General features: G+C 39.6%; 2 protein-coding genes across 2 annotated transcripts in view; both read left to right on the forward strand.

Annotated features, from left to right (window-relative positions):
* The first annotated feature begins 1,108 nt into the window (after nt 1-1,108).
* On the forward strand, nt 1,109-2,497 carry LOC132552725 (uncharacterized). The gene has a single exon (XM_060216918.1). It carries the CDS (start codon nt 1,109-1,111, stop codon nt 2,495-2,497), a length of 1,389 nt encoding a protein of 462 aa, XP_060072901.1.
* Nucleotides 2,498-11,276: 8,779 nt separating this feature from the next.
* Nucleotides 11,277-19,882, forward strand: part of LOC132552720 (uncharacterized) — a 28,740-nt gene continuing 20,134 nt past the window's right edge. The window contains exon 1 of the mRNA XM_060216913.1: nt 11,277-12,098. Coding sequence (XP_060072896.1) covers nt 11,939-12,098 — 160 coding nt within the window. The 5' untranslated portion in view covers nt 11,277-11,938. The remainder of the gene's footprint in view (nt 12,099-19,882) is intronic.

The raw sequence follows: 19,882 nt of genomic DNA on the forward strand, positions 1-19,882 counted from the left end.
GCACATTTACAGAAGTGTAAAAAAACAAAATAAAAGCATGCTTTGTGCACTTCACCATATCAGTTTAGGTGTAACTCACACTTCCGTGTATGCTGTTACCTTTGGCCCGCCTTTTACCTGAAACATAGACCTCCTCTGTATTAACATAGACAACATTTTGTCTCATACAGTAAGTCTTGAATCCATTGTGTAATTTACCATTGCTCTCCTTTTGAAACTTCTACGACGACTTTACCTCTGTACGTTCAACCAGATCAATTTTATTCATAAGTGTTTCCCCTTGCCTTTGAACCCTACAGTATAATGATATGGGAGAGGGCTTGGAAAATAGCGGTAAAAGCCTTGCATTTCACTAACTTGGAGGGTTTTGTACCTTCATTATGGGTAATGGGGGAAATCGATTAATCAAATATAGCACTTCTGATGGCTATTTCCAAAACTTATTACTGGAAATGGATAGGGATGCACAGTTGTAGCTTGATATGCTCACGGTATGTGTGACTAGTTTAAGACAATATCCAAATTTCAGTTTTAGTATTAGCATGTTATCAAGATTAAATCACAAAGCTGTGGGTCATCCACTGTTCTTTTGTATTTTATCTTATCGTTGATAGGAACTTTACCTGTACCTGTATCTACCTGTAAAGCTTTATATGTGACTATTTAATTAGACAGACACATGTATAATATGAGGTAAGATTCATCTCGAATAAAACAAGCGAAGGTAACAGTATGACTGATGATACAAGCTTTGTTATATGTGATGGAAACAAGCCTCAAGCAATACAATATGTTTGAAATGGAGACCGGTTAGAGCTGAACTCTGTTCTCCCTCACACGTTATAGTTTGAGACGTAGAACGTAAACCGTAGCATCATTTTATATTACTATAGAACATATTTATTTCATATAAACCAGGTATGTAACCTTTGCCTAAGACAAGTGGCTTTCCTTTAGAAACTCTTCTTTCAGCTCTACGCAAGTGCAATTCATCTATGTCAGCTATATTCACCATATACAGTAATAAAACTGATTTTCTTCATGGTTATAACATATCCTTTTCATTCTTTAATACGAATTTAATTCTGTTTCAGACAATGTATACACGATGGCGTTCGACTTCATCAACAATCTTGAGCCACGTTTGATCATTGACTTTCTGTACGAACAGGAAGTGATAACACTAGATGAGCTAAGCACACTTAATGATACAGACCTAAAACAAATAGACAGGCGATGGCAGTTACTCGATAGCGTAGCAGCACGGGGACAGAAAGCATTTTGTATATTTAAACAAGCAATTGAAAATACACCGGAACTGTCTGAGTTATCAAATGAACTCAAAATCGTTGATTTTACAACGTTTAAACAATCCCTTCAGAGTAAACCAGGAGTGTCTCGATTAACAAGCACGACAAAAATATCGAGGAAACGGCGAAGAGCATGTGAAAATGAAAACAGAAAATCACGAGACAGTGAACAATATAAAAGAGCTAGAAAAGATACAAAGCAACTTGTTGAGGCCACACGTGTTCCTCGACCGGTGTCATCGGAGCGAAAACATATTAAGCATGTTGAGAAAACATTTGACATTCTTGCTGACATGTACAACAATGGACAAAGTAACGAATTTGCAATAGAATGTATCAAATTACAAGCAGAAAGACCTAACTGTAATGATACATTGTTCACAGTGGCGTACATGCAAGTCTTGTTTGCCCAACGAAAGTTAGATTATGTTTCGGAAAAGACATACCTTGTTGTCGCAAAGAACCTTATGCCAAAAACCAAAGATCCTCTGTATTCCCAATTGCTAGTATTATCTCCGCAAACAAGAAAATATCTATTGCAGAAGAAGTTTGCTAAACTGCAAAATATAATCGATGACAGAAAAATGATTGTTCAGTCCGATCCCTTGCATTGCACCGGAAGAGGTGCAGCATGGGTTTACTACAACGAAGGGAGAAGTAACGCGTTACAGCTAGATATGATCAGTGACAAAAGTGAAGGCGAAGCAAAAGCTGTAGATGTAATGCGAGAACGCACTCTGGAAAGCTACAATAGATCCTTACAACATTTCAATGAGGAGAAAGGCCAAGACAGGATATACGGGGCAGCCTATGTAAAGTTCCAGTTAGTGGTTCTATTACTAAGATGTGGTTGTAATGGACTAGGCATGGGCCGCAAAACAAAAGTTCCAAAGAAAGACGAGAAAATTGCTGACTTTATCATGAAAGAATATGAAGAATCGAATTCAATAACTTGTCCTATTCTTACCATGTACTTCAGCATTGCGAATTGCGATCGCATGTTTAGGAAAAATCTCTTGAAAGAAGCATTAAGAAATGCTGAAACAGCACTCATCCTCGCTAAAGAGAATATGACTGAGTATATACAGCCCATACAAAATCGCGTTGACTATCTCCGACGCAATACGGCTCAGTTTACAAAGCCGTTAATTTTAGAAGCAGACTCGTCGACAGATTTACCTTATTAGTCTGCGGTGACTCCTAAACTGAGTTACATCAATAATCTGCTGCATTAGGCTGCTGTGTAAGACATTAAGTAACTTCAATAGCCTGCTGTGACAGAGTAACAAATTAAGTAACTTCAATAGGCTGCTATGACAGAGTTACTTAGTCAGACTACTGTGACAGACTCATCTGCTGAGTTACTTAGTAAGACTACTGTGACAGACTCATCTGCTGAGTTACTTAGTCAGACTACTGTGACAGACTCATCTGCTGAGTTACTTAGACTACTGTGACAGACTCATCTACTGAGTTACTTAGTCAGACTCCTGTGATAGACTCATCTGCTGAGTTACATGGTCAGACCACTGTGACAAACTCATCTGCTGAGTTACTTTGCCAGACTCCTGTGATAGACTCATCTGCTGAGTTACATGGTCAGACCACTGTGACAAACTCATCTGCTGAGTTACTTTGCCAGACTACTGTGACAGACTCATCGGCTGAGTTACATAGTCAGACTCCTGTGATAGACTCATCTGCTGAGTTACATGGTCAGACCACTGTGACAAACTCATCTGCTGAGTTACTTTGCCAGACTACTGTGACAGACTCATCTGCTGAGTTACTTTGTCAGACTACTGTGACAGACTCATCTGCTGATTTACTTAGTCAGACTACTGTGACAGACTCATCTGCTGAGTTACCTAGTCAGACTACTGTGACAGAAAGCTCTGCATGTGACAAACTCCTCAGCTGAATTACCCTATAAATCAATTATGACAGACACTGTAACCGAGTTACCTAGACTACCATGATGATTCATTTGCTGATTTACCTGTGACAGATACCTCTACAATGTTCGTGAAAGATTACTCAGTTTATCTGTCTTTTACAGTTGTTTCATTGTAGCAGACTCCTCAGCTGAGTAACATCATCACACTACAATGACAGACTCCGCAGCTGAGTAACATCATCACACTACAATGACAGACTCCGCGGCTGAGTAACATCATCACACTACAATGACAGACACCGCAGCTGAGTAACATCATCACACAACAATGACAGACTCCGCAGCTGAGTAACATCATCACACTACAATGACAGACACAGTAGCTGAGTAACATCATCACAAACAATGACAGACTCCGCAGCTGAGTAACATCATCACACTACAATGACAGACTCCGCGGCTGAGTAACATCATCACACTACAATGACAGACTCCTGGTAGCCTGCTAGACACCTCGTTATAATTATGTGTTTGGTATATTAACTGGACACACCATGATCGATTCAAAAGGGATAACCAGGACAGGAAGTTGTACTTTCCTCACCTTTTGATTCAACAATTTCAGAACAGTTATTGTCCTTTTTTGAATTTCATTTTCACTGAAAATCACTTTTACATGCCCTTTTGAGACTTGGTTGGATTGATCAGATATGCTTTCTAAGCTATATAAACTATATATCAAAAATGATATGTGTAGTAGGGTACAATTTTGTAAATTGACTTTGTAAGGTATTTTTAATATAAGTGAGCAAGTTGCGGTCCCGTGTTTTGTAACGCAATTGTAGGTCTTATTTTATAATGTATTGTAAACCGCCTCTGTGATATGTCAAAGGGCAAATATATTTTTATCGAACTGCCCAGTGGTAATCGCGCAAGGCGCGCGGTAAAATGGCGTTTGGGTTTTATTGAGAGAGGCCCTTTTTCGTCCTTTGTTGTTCGGAAATTATATTAAGTACCGATCATGTATATTGACTTTTTTTTTTTTTTTAAGTTTCATAAATCATGTATATTGACTGTATTGTAAATAAGTAACTTTTTACAATTATTGTAATTGCATCCTCTTGTAAAGATCGATGTCGAATTATATTTAATAGGCTCTGTTAAATTGTGAGTAAATCGATCTTTGGTAATTTGAATTTCATATTGTTTGGAGTTCATGGTTATCTTTTACATTATTCAGAGGAGGTGTGTTGTGATATATTTTTGATCATTATAATTTTTTCCTAAATTCTGGTTAAAGTTTGTTATTTTTTTCTTTGCTAATTATTTAACATAATTTATAGATCCGCTGTTTCGTTCTGTGGCCAGCTAAACCGTCATCCGCGGGTTGTGTCCCTTAAGCCCTCTTCCCTTTTTGAAGAGGTATGTTGTTGCCTTAACGTATTGTGTATCGTAACTTATAACCTATGAAGTTTCGGCTCTGTAATGTATGATAGTGACTGGGTTATTCAGTATTTTACTTTAATAGTATTTGTATAGTTAAGCGTTTTTGTGCTGAGTGCGTTAATCGGTCGTGTTCGATCTGAACGAGTTCATAACTCGTTCAGGTAGTGTGAGTTTGAGAATTAGTTTTAATGTATTGTTATATTGTTGTTATAGGGTTTAATTGGGCATCCAGAATAAACCATTTGGTAATGAACTGCCGTCTTTGCGGTGCTTGTACGTTGCGATCCGGAGCAGATACACTGCTACATATAATACGTTCTAAGATCCTAACATTCATAACTCAGATTTCAATACAAATTAGCGAATTGATTATTTCAAAGAAACCATCAGAAATTATTAAACAGTGTTTCTTGAAACATCATAAAACTGGTACAGATAGATAAGTGTGATGTCTTTTATTGACTAATTCTTTAAAGTGAAAACTTTATAGTATTGTGATTTGTGGTGATATATACAGATAATGATTTCAAGAACTGTAACACTAGTACCAGGGGCATATAGATTACAGATATAAAACAGGCTTAAGTGAGCTGACGAGAAGTGATGATAGTTGGTGATTTCAAAGCATTCTCCATCATTATTGATGGTTTTTAGAGTCTTGTAAGTCAATTTATCAAGGGCTGGATATTGATCTCATTTCGTGTAATTTAGTAGTTATAAGATACCCTTTACTTAATTAAAGTCATTCTTGTTTACGATGTAACAAATTTGTTGTTTGTTTTAGTAATAAGTCTTGAGTGACGGTAAATCATGCAGTGACTGACTTATTGAATACTTCTCACCTCGAACAAGCCAACAAAGGAGGGACTGAATAAGCTCACCTTGTCAGCCCGCATACCCGGACTTTTTATTGTTCTCTGTATAATTTGCCTGAACCTGTATGAGTGAATATTTCTCGGTACCGGGGTACTTTTGGCTCAGCCACTATTCATTATAATTGACACGAGTATTATGAATGTGATAAATGGAATTTGGGCTTTAAATCAACAAACTATGGCGGGAAATTATTTATATTTCGGCACAAAATGTTCCGAGAGGATCACGAAAATTAAAAAATGTTTTAAAAAGTGAGGGTCGTTGTGACTTGTACATAGTGTTAGATAGTGTTAAATATGGTCTGTCACTCATCTGAAAGAGCATGCTGCTTTAGAGGTGTAGGTGTGGTTAAATTCAACATCAGTTACACTGAAGAAACAAGTTATAGTTAGAGAAAAGTTGGGAAACCAACATTAAGTAATATTTTATCATGAGTGAAATAGTTTAAATGCAGGATACTAATACCATTTTCAAGCAGGAGACATTTTCAGTCTTAAGTAATTCAAGTATTTCCTTGTCAGTATCTTTTAAGTAATGGTTTATTATGAATGTGTTATTTTGTGATCAATGTAATAAACAATGTATTTCCTGGAAATCACATATACAATATAACTGTACTTTTGCAGAAAAAGATGAAAAATGTTCACATTTGAACGGAAACATTGTGTAAACTGTGTGAAATATGTGAAAACCAAGGCTTTACAATCGTATTGTTGTGAATCACGTGTATTTTATTATGGTTAAAAGTTACCCTTTCATCTGTACCATTGACCTAAACATTACTGCGTGTAATTTATTTATCATCTCCCCTTTATGACCAAAGTCCACTGCCCACAGTCCTTTACTTCATCCTAAGTGACATTCACCGTCCACTGTCATCATATTCAGACAAATAAAACCCGTCACACCACATGACCTTGTGCATTCAAGACGTACTTGTGACAGGAACATACACGTTCCAAATTTCCATGAGCTACATACATATATTTAGGTAAAGATATCATTATCTTTGCGGTGTGTCGAGTCTGTCTAACGATAACAACTTCCGGGTAAGATTACATTTATTTTATACATATAATGTTCACCTGTATTCAATGTTAACATATCACCTATCTGCCTCCATTATGTAAACAATGAAATCATAGTTACAAAATATTGAAAGGTAAGATTTTTCCAGGAAAATAGCGGGGTTATCAGCTTCGAACCTATTCAAGGCATACGTACAACGCTACAAAACAACTTTTATCAAAGCATTGATTTAAATATATATAAAAACAATAGAAAAAACAACAGAAAGAATGTATATATGTACAGTATATACCTCTTGACAAATAAAATCTTAGGCCTGAATAGTTATGATATTCAATATCTAGAACGCTTGTTACTATGTGTTACAATATACAGTATTTCAATATTACAATATTATACCCATGAACATATAAAGTCTTAATCTTGTTTTCATTCGAGAGGTATACTGATTTATGGTGGTTAATTACGCTGTGGTTCTCTTTTACGTGTTAAGTATTAAATCAGAACTCTGGCCTGAAAAATGTTGAAACAGTGAACAAAGTTAATAAACAAACTCAGCAATTAAGATTGGTGGTATAAGGGAGACAACTCTTGATTATCTTCCGTTAAACAAAAATGCACAGATTTATCTATACATAAACGGAGTGAAGTAGATATCAACAGTGCTTTGTGTTGGAATTAAGGTATATAATGTATATCGGATAGTATCCGTGGAATCAACAGGAATGTAATACGGTTTTATGAAATGGCGTCAAGTATGCAATTTCATAAAGTTTCATAAACTTGCATTTAGTTATAGTATTTTCTGTTATCCCGTACTTCAGACATTACAGCACCTTCTGGAGAGCTTTAGTACTTTCTAAACATAATAACAGAACAAACGATAAAGTTTACAAGGCAGAACAAACCTTAACATGGTCTACTATGCTGGCCTGCACATAACTGAAATATATGATACATTATGATTAGGTCTTCAAGTTAGGCGTGAAGTAGGTAGTGGGCACACGCCATTGCCCAGTTAAAATGAAATTTATAAAAGAAAAAAGAAAAGAATAGAAATACTGAAGCTATTTCGTGAATCCCCAAAAAAGATAAACACACAAATAGATTGTAAGACGGCAGTAAAAAGCAACCTAATAGACAGACTGCGTGAGATGACAATTCCTAAGAAGACCAAAAAACACCTCAGTAAAGTTTCTTAAAAGGAGACAGAAAAGTAAATTTAAAGTAATGAAAGTCTATCTGTTGCGTTTACATCCAAGAAAATTGTCAAGAAAACACGAGATTTCTGCATACACCCAGTTCACGGACAAATATTCCTCAGTCTGTTTGGTAGCTACATGCTATTCTCATTTTATCACTTAACAGTGTTGTAGTCGGAAAGGACTCTTTAGGATTTCATTTGTGTTCTTTCACTATTGTTATATATACTTTTATTGACAAAGTTTGAACAGGCGATCGAATGAAAAAAAACACGTTCGTATCCACACTAATGTTATGTCACAAGTATTAATGTTAATGACGTCACTGTAGAAAAAACAACTGACGAGCAATCATTTCAAATTACCAAGATGCATCATCATTTCTGTCTATAAATAAACTATCTCGGGACTCCAGCTCCAGCATGACTATCGATTTCGTCAAGTTAGGCGTGAAGTAGGTAGTGGGCACACGGCATTGCCCAGTTAAAATGAGATTTATAAATGAAAAAAGAATAGAAAGGAAATACTGAAGCTATTTCGTAAATCCTCAAGAAAGATAAACACACAAATAGATTTTAAAATGGCAATAAAAAGCAACCTAATAGACAGACTATCTGCGTGAAATGACAATTCCGAAGAAAACCAAAAATCTTAACACCAGACAGACAGACAGACAGACAGACAGACAGAGACAGAGAGTGAGGAAGAACAAAGGGAAGTAACTCCGAGAGATCAGAATGGCACAAAACATATCGGACTACATGATTTGTGCGATTGAATCATTGTCTTTTCGTGTCGGTTTTTATTTGATCTTCATTTGTTGACAACACGGTAATTAGTTGTTTGTTATTGTGATCACATTTTCTAACTTTGTCAATAAAAGTATATATAACAATAGTGAAAGAACACAAATGAAATCCTAAAGGGTCCTTTCCGACTACAACACTGTTAAGTGATAAAATGAGAATAGCATGTAGCTACCACACAGACTGAGGAATATTTGTCCGTGAACTGGATGTATGCAGAAATCTCGTGTTTTCTTGGCAATTTTCTTGGATGTAAACGCAACAGATAGACTTTTATTTCTTTAAAATCCTGAATAAAAATACACGTTCGTATATACACTAATGTTGTGTCACCAGTATTAATGTTAATGACGTCACTGTAGAAAAAAACTGACGGGCAATCATTTCAAATTACCAATATGCATCATCATTTCTGTCTATAAATAAACTATCTCGGGACTCCAGCACCAGCATGACTATCGATTTCGAGGTACCAAGGGAGATAACTTGAAGTGATATTCCGATTTGATCACTTTACTGTTGTAGTCAATTCACTTTATACTTGTAAGTAATGTAATTCTATTACTGAATTATATAAACACATCAATGTTGTGTAAATTCACATTTATAGTACGTGACATATGTCGCGAAGTTTCACACAACTCGGATATAAACATAATATCAGCCCTGTATAGGAAGTTTCGTATGCATGATTGAGGTCATCATGTCAGTACGGTAGGAAATATTGTGCACATGTATGACCCCAACCTTGTTATGTTGAACGTTAAAGTCCATATTTCATAAAAAAAATCGGTTTTCTTAAGAAGAAATCCCAGTTTGAAATCAAGACTTATCTTATAATGGGTTCCGGTCTTTATATCATCTACGCCTTCTGTAATTGTACTGCATAAGACATTCCTATATATATATGGTTCTATATTGTTTATTTAATGGTCAGTTGTATAAGGGTAGAATTGTACAAATTTGGTTTGACCAAAGGGCCGTTCCCTATGTTGTTAACTACTCGTCTTTAAATGTGAAGGACAACGAAAGCGCCATAACGTAAGATAAAGTGAGATGCCTTTGAAATCTAATCAATACCCCCAAGGCCGGGACCAGGAAGGAACGGCCTGAAATAGCAGATACAAGGGCAACTATTTCTCAAACAGATACATATATCTTTACTTAGTCTATACCGACAATCAAAGTAAAGGTTAGAATATAAAAAGAAAACGAAACAGAAAGTATATTTGTTGACGGTGTTACGTCGTTACAACAGCCAGGGTGGTATAAGACGGTGTACACGGATGATGGCACAACTGAGTCATTATCAGACGCCTTTGTAGTGCCATTTCGTTGAAATGGTGTATGATATTAGTATAATACCTGGTCACATCTTACGGACCACTGATTAGCCGAACGCATATAGTTCAATGCTGAGCAGAAACCAGCGGAGACTATGTACCATTTAACTATATATCATGACTTGATGATAAAACCCAGAATAACTATATATCATGACTTGATGACAAAACCCAGAACACAGAAAACAAATATTGATGATGTCAGAGCACTGACGCCGCTATCAAATGTTGATGCTGTTAGGACAATAATGACTCAGTCAAACGCTGGCGCCATCAGGAAATGGCATGTCAACTCTATCAAATGTTAATATTGTCAGAACACAGATGACGCTATCCGAACACAGAAGACTGTATCTAATGGCGACGCTGTCAGAACACAGAAGACGCTATCCGAACACTAAGAACTCTATCTCATGTTAACTCTGCCAGAACACAGACGACTGTATCTAATGGCGACGCTGTCAGAACACAGATGACGCTATCCGAACACAGACGACTGTATCTAATGGCGACGCTGTCAGAACACAGACGACGCTATCCGAACACAGACGACTGTATCTAATGGCGACGCTGTCAGAACACAGACGACGCTATCCGAACACAGAAGACTGTATTTAATGGCGACGCTGTAGAACACATATGACGCTATCCGAACACAGACGACTGTATCTAATGGCGACGCTGTCAGAACACAGAAGACGCTATCCGAACACTAAGAACTCTATCTCATGGTAACACTGCCAGAACACAGACGACTGTATCTAATGGCGACGCTGTCAGAACACAGATGACGCTATCCGAACACAGACGACTGTATCTAATGGCGACGCTGTCAGAACACAGATGACGCTATCCGAACACAAACGACTGTATCTAATGGCGACGCTGTCAGAACAAAGACGACGCTATCCGAAAACTAAGGACTCTATCAAATGTTTACACTGTCAGACCACTGACGACGCTATCAAAAGTTGACATTGTCATAACACTAACGATACCATCTGAGCACTGACGACACTATCAAAATGCTGAGAACACCATCAGAGACATCTACTTAGTGACAGTATCAACACACCGAAGGTTTCAGTTACCAACGTAGACATATATACGAAGCCTTTTGACGATGAAATAACCTTTGAAACGCGCGCGCACATACACACAGTGCCGAAAAAAAACAAACATAACTTCATCATCGTTTTGTTTTAAATACAAAATGAACGTGAGTAGTAATAAATCAGCAGCCTAGTTGTCAGAGCCACATGTGTTCTGTCTGTAACAGAAGTCTTACGTAAGCTCGGTAAAAACGACCTTTACTAAAATAGACGGGCCAACCATTGATTAACCTTAAATTTGTATAGGTTGTGGCGCTACACTCTGACCGAGGCTGTCCTCCCTCCCACACTACTACAGCAGTAGACCAGTGATGGGGGAGGGGGCAATCTCCCCGCGAGAAGCCACGATGCGCCAAAAATAACTCATTTACACAGCAGACAAGAGTAAGGTAAGACTGTTCACCGTAACACCTAGGTGTACACAGCTCAATACAGGACTGTTGAGAGAGACTACTACTATCGGACAGACCAAAGGGATCAAATTGTGTATCGGTGGGAATATTGATGCTGATGTTAATCTATTCTGTGTACTAACTACGCACACCGAGACTAACTGCTCACGGGGCAGGTGAGTTAGGACATTCGCCTGACGGGTCCTCAAAGTACCTCGTTCACCAAACGACATGTGTACTGGGAACTGTAAACAAAGGAGAAGGTTTGGTCGGAGGTAGAGAGACAGTCAACCGTTTCGGCAGTGATATATACTGTGTGTTTGGATACTGCTTAATTCCTTAGGATGTCACTGCGTGAAGTTTGTGAAAACTGCCATTTGTTGAAACTTATCATTAATCTTGTTTCAATAAATTGCAACATAGTCTCCCAACAAAGTTTTGCGATGTAAGGGACAAAAGCAGACCATGCATGGGTAGTGTGTATCAAATGATGCCATCATTTTGTGATCATTTCGTTTCAAAATAATGCACACTATGTCTAAGCCGAGCTTCGCCGTCCAGGCAAAATTCAAATTTTACACGGACGAGGAATCTTTGGCGGGAGAATGGAAGCACGCGGCCAAATGTAATGCCAGTCAGATTACATTCTTGGAGGGCATTCTGCTGAAAACTCTCGACCACAACTGTAAGTACCCCCTACCCTCCACCCGCACCCCCAATGTGACACAAATGCTATCATCTTGCTTGTAAAACAATAGATTTCGTCTTCAAACAAATTGTAAATATTTCACTTCAATCAAGGGGTAACTATATCTCTTTCCTAAATGAACGCATCTCCTCCTCAGACAAAGGGTTCAATCCTTGTCCTTAACAAGCAAACTGTAAACTAATCACGAGTGTTTACAATTCCCCCACAAGAAAACCTTTCCCCTCTTAAATAAACGGAAAATAGGGGGGAGGGGGGTTCTCCTCAAAGGATGAGGACTTTTTGCCTTATCAATCAGAGTAAACACCGACCACCCCCCCACCCCCACCCCCCTCCCCACCCGAACCACACACAAACAAATACTAAATGTAATTTTGTCCTTAAGCATCTGTCGTTTTCCTCATTTTACAAAGGGTTACACATTCCATTTTTAAATAACATTAAATAATCAATACTTCTCCTAAACAAATGGATTACCTATAACTGACATTTAAATGAATAAAAGCGGATATAACTTTACGTGCTAATCCATTAGTACTACATGTAAGGAAAGTATGAGGCAATTATCGTCAAAGCTCCTGTGTTTTTCTCATACGTCCCTTACTGCAACCATTTTAGCAAATATAATCGCATATTCATACCAATCGGGATAAGCACATTGACTCATTAATCAAATTATGTACACTAAGACACAGTTTTAAATCAAAGGGAAATCAAGTTCAAAAGTATAAAGAGGCACTAACATATTCTGAAAACATTATAAACACATCTGCTCATAAGTAGAAAGGCTAGATATTTATAACTTTATCAAAAGGTAAATCTATTTTACCCAGGTATAAGTTCTGAACAAAGAATACATGTAACTTAGGACCTTAACCGAAGATATATTAACATGTAAAAGAAAACAAATGTATATTTAGCATAGTTATCCTAATACACGAAAGTATACACAAACTTTGATAAAATGTCGAGTATCGCACTATGATTCAGTTCATTATCAATTTTCAAATCACTTTGCCAAGATTCTGGACATCATGCCGTTGGCATGGATGTCAAAGAACGACAACTCTGGTTAGAAGAGGTGCCGGTTCTTACCCAAACAATCATATTGCATGAAATAATTGTCTATCAGAACTTTTTGTTTTGATTTCTTTTGATCGTTTGATGGGATATTATTTTATAAAATGTGATAAAATGAATCAGAATAAAAGTTTTGTGCATTAATTGAAGAAAACACATCCACAGAATTAGCTCGGGGTACTGAATACCATCTCTCTTTTTTATTAACAGCCGAGGTGTTTACTGTATACCGGTTCTATTCTGTAGTTACCGTAGTACATTCCGCACGCTTTTCTCGTGCTTTTCTTATTGCTACAGCGATGGTACCTACCGATGCATGCTGCACGTGACTTTGGTAGGTGCCTTGTTATGAGTGATTCTAATGACCTACTTTGACATTGTGGAGACAATGATTGGCAGTACTTCGTAGACGAGCAATGCACATGACATTCCTAGGATGTCTGATATCAGAAAAAACGCCTGTTAACAAATAGTAGCTTTATAATAGATGAATCTGCTTCTATTTTTATTGGTAATGTACATTGTACATATAATATCTTGTTTTGCTATATAACGAAATCATTTGATCTTTGACGCACATTTCGTTCAAATCATAGCTTATATTCCGGACAATTTGGAGAGAGGAAACTCTACCGTTTTCTTTGCAAGTACTCAAATCCTCTTCAAGTCTGTTAATTCCCTTTTGTTACAAAACTTTCCCGTTGAGCAAATGTTAAAGATGATCATCGCTAAAAGATAACGAAGTACATTTTAAGTTTGTCTATGTTCCTTTTGGCTTCTAAAATAACTAATGAAGGAAATCCTAATCCGATCGAGCTCGTCAGACTAATTAGATAACATGTAAGTTGGGCAACTATATTTAGCCTTCGAATCCCATAATGCTCTGCACATAGCACACGTAACGGTGAAAACAACATGGCCGAAAAAAACGCGTGCGGAAGAAAATTATGGGGAAATCTGAACTAGATTGGAATAGACAACATCGATAAACTTCGGATGATATAATTATTCTTTGAAGAATCGTTTTGGTGTCAAAGTTGTTAACAGACATGTACAATAAATTTGCATCAAACTCGGTTTGTCACTACTGTCCCACATTTTGACACTTCATTTGTCAGATGTAGCCTTGTTTTCGATGCACATCGCCACTCTTCTAAACAAGGCTTAAAACCTCGCTATTTTTAGAATAGTACTCTCATGGCCAGTTTGGACACTCGATCAAGAAACGCCCATCTAAATGGAAAAATTAAACTCCTCTATATTTTATTAGGTGGGCAGTGTCCACCTGTAAGTCACGTGATCGCCGTATATGATTTTGAAGGGAGCAGTCCTTAGGAGTTTGACTGTAATGTTCCAGAGATCTCGGACGAATCTGGTCCGTAGTTACTGTAGCAGATAGTACGCAGGAAAAGCTTCCACGAATGCATTTATCATAATATGTATTCATAACATTACGCCTCACTTTACAATGTACATGTACAATGGATGTTTTCATAATAATTCAAATCTATCAAATTGTATCCTTGGCCTGCTAGTCCCTTAACGAACATGACTGTGACGGAAGGAATAGATTGTCATGATCCTTTCTCAAAGTCTGGCAAACCACACGTATAAAAGAAAACGCGACCACGACAATTGTATATGTACGTCTGCTGGGATTGTACACAGCTGTTATACAAAAATTCTATACGTAAAAAAAAGTCAAGCGTATAAACTCGATAAATGGGCTGCCGTCCAAGTTTGTCCGATATATATGACTATCGTACACGTTTGTCAAACAATTCTACTCCACAACTCCGATAAAATGGCTACTGTACACGTTTATTCTGTCCCACACCTCCGATTAACAGGGCTACCGTACACATGGATTCCTTGTTCCATACTAGGGAACTGATATAACATACACCTTAACTTCATAACAGGATCGTTAATAATTTTTTGCATCAGTCCGTACTAACGGGATCGTTATAGATTTCTACGTCTACATCAGTCCGTACTAACGGGATCGTTATAGATTTCTACATCTACATCAGTCCATACTAACGGGATCGTTATAGATTTCTACGTCTACATCAGTCCGTACTAACGGGATCGTTATAGATTTCTACATCAACATCAGTCCGTACTAACGGGATCGTTATAGATTTCTACATCAACATCAGTCCGTACCAACGGGATCGTTATAGATTTCTACATCTACATCAGTCCGTACTAACGGGATCGTTGTAGATTTCTACATCAACATCAGTCCGTACTAACGGGATCGTTGTAGCTTTCTACATCAACATCAGTCCGTACTAACGGGATCGTTGTAGCTTTCCACATCTACATCAGTCCGTACTAACGGGATCGTTATAGATTTCTACATCTACATCAGTCCGTACTAACGGGATCGTTGTAGCTTTCTACATCAACATCAGTCCGTGTTGACGGTGTCGTTCTATCCTACCAAACCGTTCCGTACTAACGGAAGCGCTATACCATGTTGTATATATACACTTTTTCAATCCATACTTACGGGTCAGCGATACCTTGGCCGCGTGAAGTCATATTTCATCTGTTTGACCTGAGATGTGATCAGTTTAACAAATGAACAGAAACAACTTTACGGAATCAAATGGTGAACAGTACTGATCTTTTATATATCGCTGTCCTATACCAGAATGAAGATTCAATTTCTTGTTGGCATTTTTCCAATTTAACTGTCAACAATGTAGTTACATGCAATATGTTTGCTTGTGGCTGGGACGCGCCAGTGTACCAATTCTGGTGCCGAAGTCTCGATTGGGACAAACAAGGCTTGTATACATACAGAATAAAACGTTATTGGGGTGCAGTTTAAGCAAAGTTTCGCAATTATCCGCCCGCATTATTTAAATCAACAGAATACACGGGCTACATCCGATGATTATATAAATATTTAATGTAATATCTCCAATAATAGTCTGTTGTACTGAAATCAATCATGTATCTGGCACTGTGACAAGGATTGTAGAGAACATATGTTTATTATTAACTTACCAGTATAAAGAGCTTAGAATAGATCGATTTTTCAATGACAAAGTTTAGTATTAATGTTAGTATTTATGTATTACAACGGTATCACACTGTCTTCATTCATTTATTGTCAATTTCGTTCACTTGATACGTCCATTGTCATACATGGCTTTTTCAATAGGCAAGTGACTTTTTGTGACATTTGGTAACGTCTACAGCCTGTCTCTGTCAGGGGAGTGGGTATAGTCTACACCCTGTCTCTGTCAGGGGAGTGGGTATAGTCTACACCCTGTCTCTGTCAGAGGAGTGGACATAGTCTACACACTGTCTCTGTCAGAGGAGTGAACATAGTCTACACCCTGTCTCTGTCAGGGGAGTGGGTATAGTCTGCACCCTGTCTCTGTCAGAGGAGTGGACATAGTCTACACTGTCTCTGCCAGAGGAGTGGACATAGTCTACTCACTGTCTCTGTCAGAGGAGTGGACATAGTCTACACACTGTCTCTGTCAGAGGAGTGGACATAGTCTACACCCTGTCTCTGTCAGAGGAGTGGGTATAGTCTACACCCTGTCTCTGTCAGAGGAGTGGACATAGTCTACACACTGTCTCTGTCAGAGGAGTGAACATAGTCTACACCCTGTCTCTGTCAGGGGAGTGGACATAGTCTACACCCTGTCTCTGTCAGAGGAGTGGGTATAGTCTACACCCTGTCTCTGTCAGAGGAGTGGGTATAGTCTGCACCCTGTCTCTGTCAGAGGAGTGGACATAGTCTACACACTGTCTCTGTCAGAGGAGTGGACATAGTCTACACCCTGTCTCTGTCAGAGGAGTGGACATAGTCTACACACTGTCTCTGTCAGAGGAGTGGGCATAGTCTACACACTGTCTCTGTCAGAGGAGTGGATATAGTCTACATCCTGTCTCTGTCAGAGGAGTGGGTATAGTCTACACCCTGTCTCTGTCAGGGGAGTGGACATAGTCTACACCCTGTCTCTGTCAGGGGAGTGGACATAGTCTACACCCTGTCTCTGTCAGGGGAGTGGGCATAGTCTACACCCTGTCTCTGTCAGGGGAGTGGACATAGTCTACACCCTGTCTCTGTCAGGGGAGTGGACATAGTCTACACCCTGTCTCTGTCAGGGGAGTGGACATAGTCTACACCCTGTCTCTGTCAGGGGAGTGGACATAGTCTACACCCTGTCTCTGTCAGGGGAGTGGACATAGTCTACACCCTGTCTCTGTCAGGGGAGTGGACATAGTCTACACCCTGTCTCTGTCAGAGGAGTGGGTATAGTCTACACCCTGTCTCTTACAGAGGAGTGGGTATAGTCTACACCCTGTCTCTGTCAGAGGAGTGGACATAGTCTACACCCTGTCTCTGTCAGGGGAGTGGACATAGTCTACACCCTGTCTCTGTCAGGGGAGTGGACATAGTCTACACCTTGTCTCTGTCATGGGAGTGGACATAGTCTACACCCTGTCTCTGTCAGAAGAGTGGGTATAGTCTACACCCTGTCTCTGTCAGAGGAGTGGGTATAGTCTACATCCTGTCTCTGTCAGGGGAGTGGGTATAGTCTACACCCTGTCTCTGTCAGGGGAGTGGGTATAGTCTACACCCTGTCTCTGTCAGAGGAGTGGGTATAGTCTACACCCTGTCTCTGTCAGGGGAGTGGGTATAGTCTACATCCTGTCTCTGTCAGGGGAGTGGGTATAGTCTACACCCTGTCTCTGTCAGAGGAGAGGGTATAGTCTACATCCTGTCTCTGTCAGGGGAGTTGGTATAGTCTACACCCTGTTTCTGTCAGGGGAGTGGGTATCGTCTACACCCTGTCTCTGTCAGGGGAGTGGGTATAGTCTACACACTGTCTCTGTGAGAGGAGTGGACATAGTCTACACACTGTCTCTGTCAGAGGAGTGGACATAGTCTACACACTGTCTCTGTCAGAGGAGTGGGTATAGTCTACACACTGTCTCTGTCAGAGGAGTGGACATAGTCTACACCCTGTCTCTGTCAGAGGAGTGGACATAGTCTACATCCTGTCTCTGTCAGAGGAGTGGGCATAGTCTACACCCTGTCTCTGTCAGAGGAGTGGACATAGTCTACACCCTGTCTCTGTCAGAGGAGTGGACATAGTCTACACCCTGTCTCTGTCAGGGGAGTGGACATAGTCTACACCTTGTCTCTGTCAGGGGAGTGGACATAGTCTACACCCTGTCTCTTACAAAGGAGTGGACATAGTCTACACACTGTCTCTGTCAGAGGAGTGGACATAGTCTACACCCTGTCTCTGTCAGGGGAGTGGACACAGTCTACACCTTGTCTCTGTCAAGGGAGTGGACATAGTCTACACCCTGTCTCTTACAGAGGAGTGGACATAGTCTACACACTGTCTCTGTCAGAGGAGTGGGTATAGTCTACAACCTGTCTCTGTCAGAGGAGTGGGTATAGTCTACTCCCTGTCTCTGTCAGAGGAGTGGGTATAGTCTACACACTGTCTCTGTCAGAGGAGTGGGTATAGTCTACACCCTGTCTCTGTCAGAGGAGTGGGTATAGTCTACACCCTGTCTCTGTCAGAGGAGTGGGTATAGTCTACACCCTGTCTCTGTCAGAGGAGTGGACATAGTCTACACCCTGTCTCTGTCAGGGGAGTGGACATAGTCTACACCCTGTCTCTGTCAGGGGAGTGGACATAGTCTACACCCTGTCTCTGTCAGAAGAGTGGGTATAGTCTACACCCTGTCTCTTACAGAGGAGTGGGTATAGTCTACAACCTGTCTCTGTCAGAGGAGTGGGTATAGTCTACAACCTGTCTCTGTCAGAGGAGTGGGTATAGTCTACACCCTGTCTCTGTCAGAGGAGTGGGTATAGTCTACACCCTGTCTCTGTCAGAGGAGTGGGTATAGTCTACACCCTGTCTCTGTCAGAGGAGTGGGTATAGTCTACATCCTGTCTCTGTCAGAGGAGTGGGTATAGTCTACACCCTGTCTCTGTCAGAGGAGTGGGTATAGTCTACATCCGGTCCCTGTCAGAGAAGTGGGTATAGTCTACACCCTGTCTCTGTCAGAGCAGTGGGTATAGTCTACACCCTGTCTCTGTCAGAGGAGTGGGTATAGTCTACACCCTGTCTCTGTCAGAGGAGTGGGTATAGTCTACACCCTGTCTCTGTCAGGGGAGTGGGTATCGTCTACACCCTGTCTCTGTCAGAGGAGTGGGTATAGTCTACACCCTGTCTCTGTCAGGGGAGTGGGTATAGTCTACATCTGGTCCCTGTCAGGGGAGTGAGTATAGTCTACAGTCTATTTCTACTAGTGTTGGTCCTGGTTAAACTTTATTCACATTTATTTCGAGAATTAGGGGAAATACGACATACCTAACGATTCTTCTATTTAAGGTTTTGTGATAAAGGATGTGAAGTCGGGGTAGTTATTTTTGTTGTTATATTGATCCATCTTTTACTCTTTGGCGTGTCATCTTGGTGACATGAGGTCAGCCGTAACATGTCTGTAAGGGAATCACATATACAGTCATTACTACAAAGTTCTTCCTAACGGTGAGAGCTGGCACCCGGCCCAGTCAAAGACAGCTAGATACATAGGTATGGATTGAGTTTTTATTGGTTCAGTCTCTTGTATTCGTAGGATCTGGTGTAAAGCGTCTATGTAATGCGGTTAACTGTACGAAACAG

This window comes from Ylistrum balloti, unplaced genomic scaffold (genome assembly GCF_031769215.1).
Source record: "Ylistrum balloti isolate Yb309-2 unplaced genomic scaffold, AGI_CSIRO_Ybal_v1 Utg370274, whole genome shotgun sequence".
Lineage (NCBI taxonomy): Eukaryota > Metazoa > Mollusca > Bivalvia > Pectinida > Pectinidae > Ylistrum > Ylistrum balloti.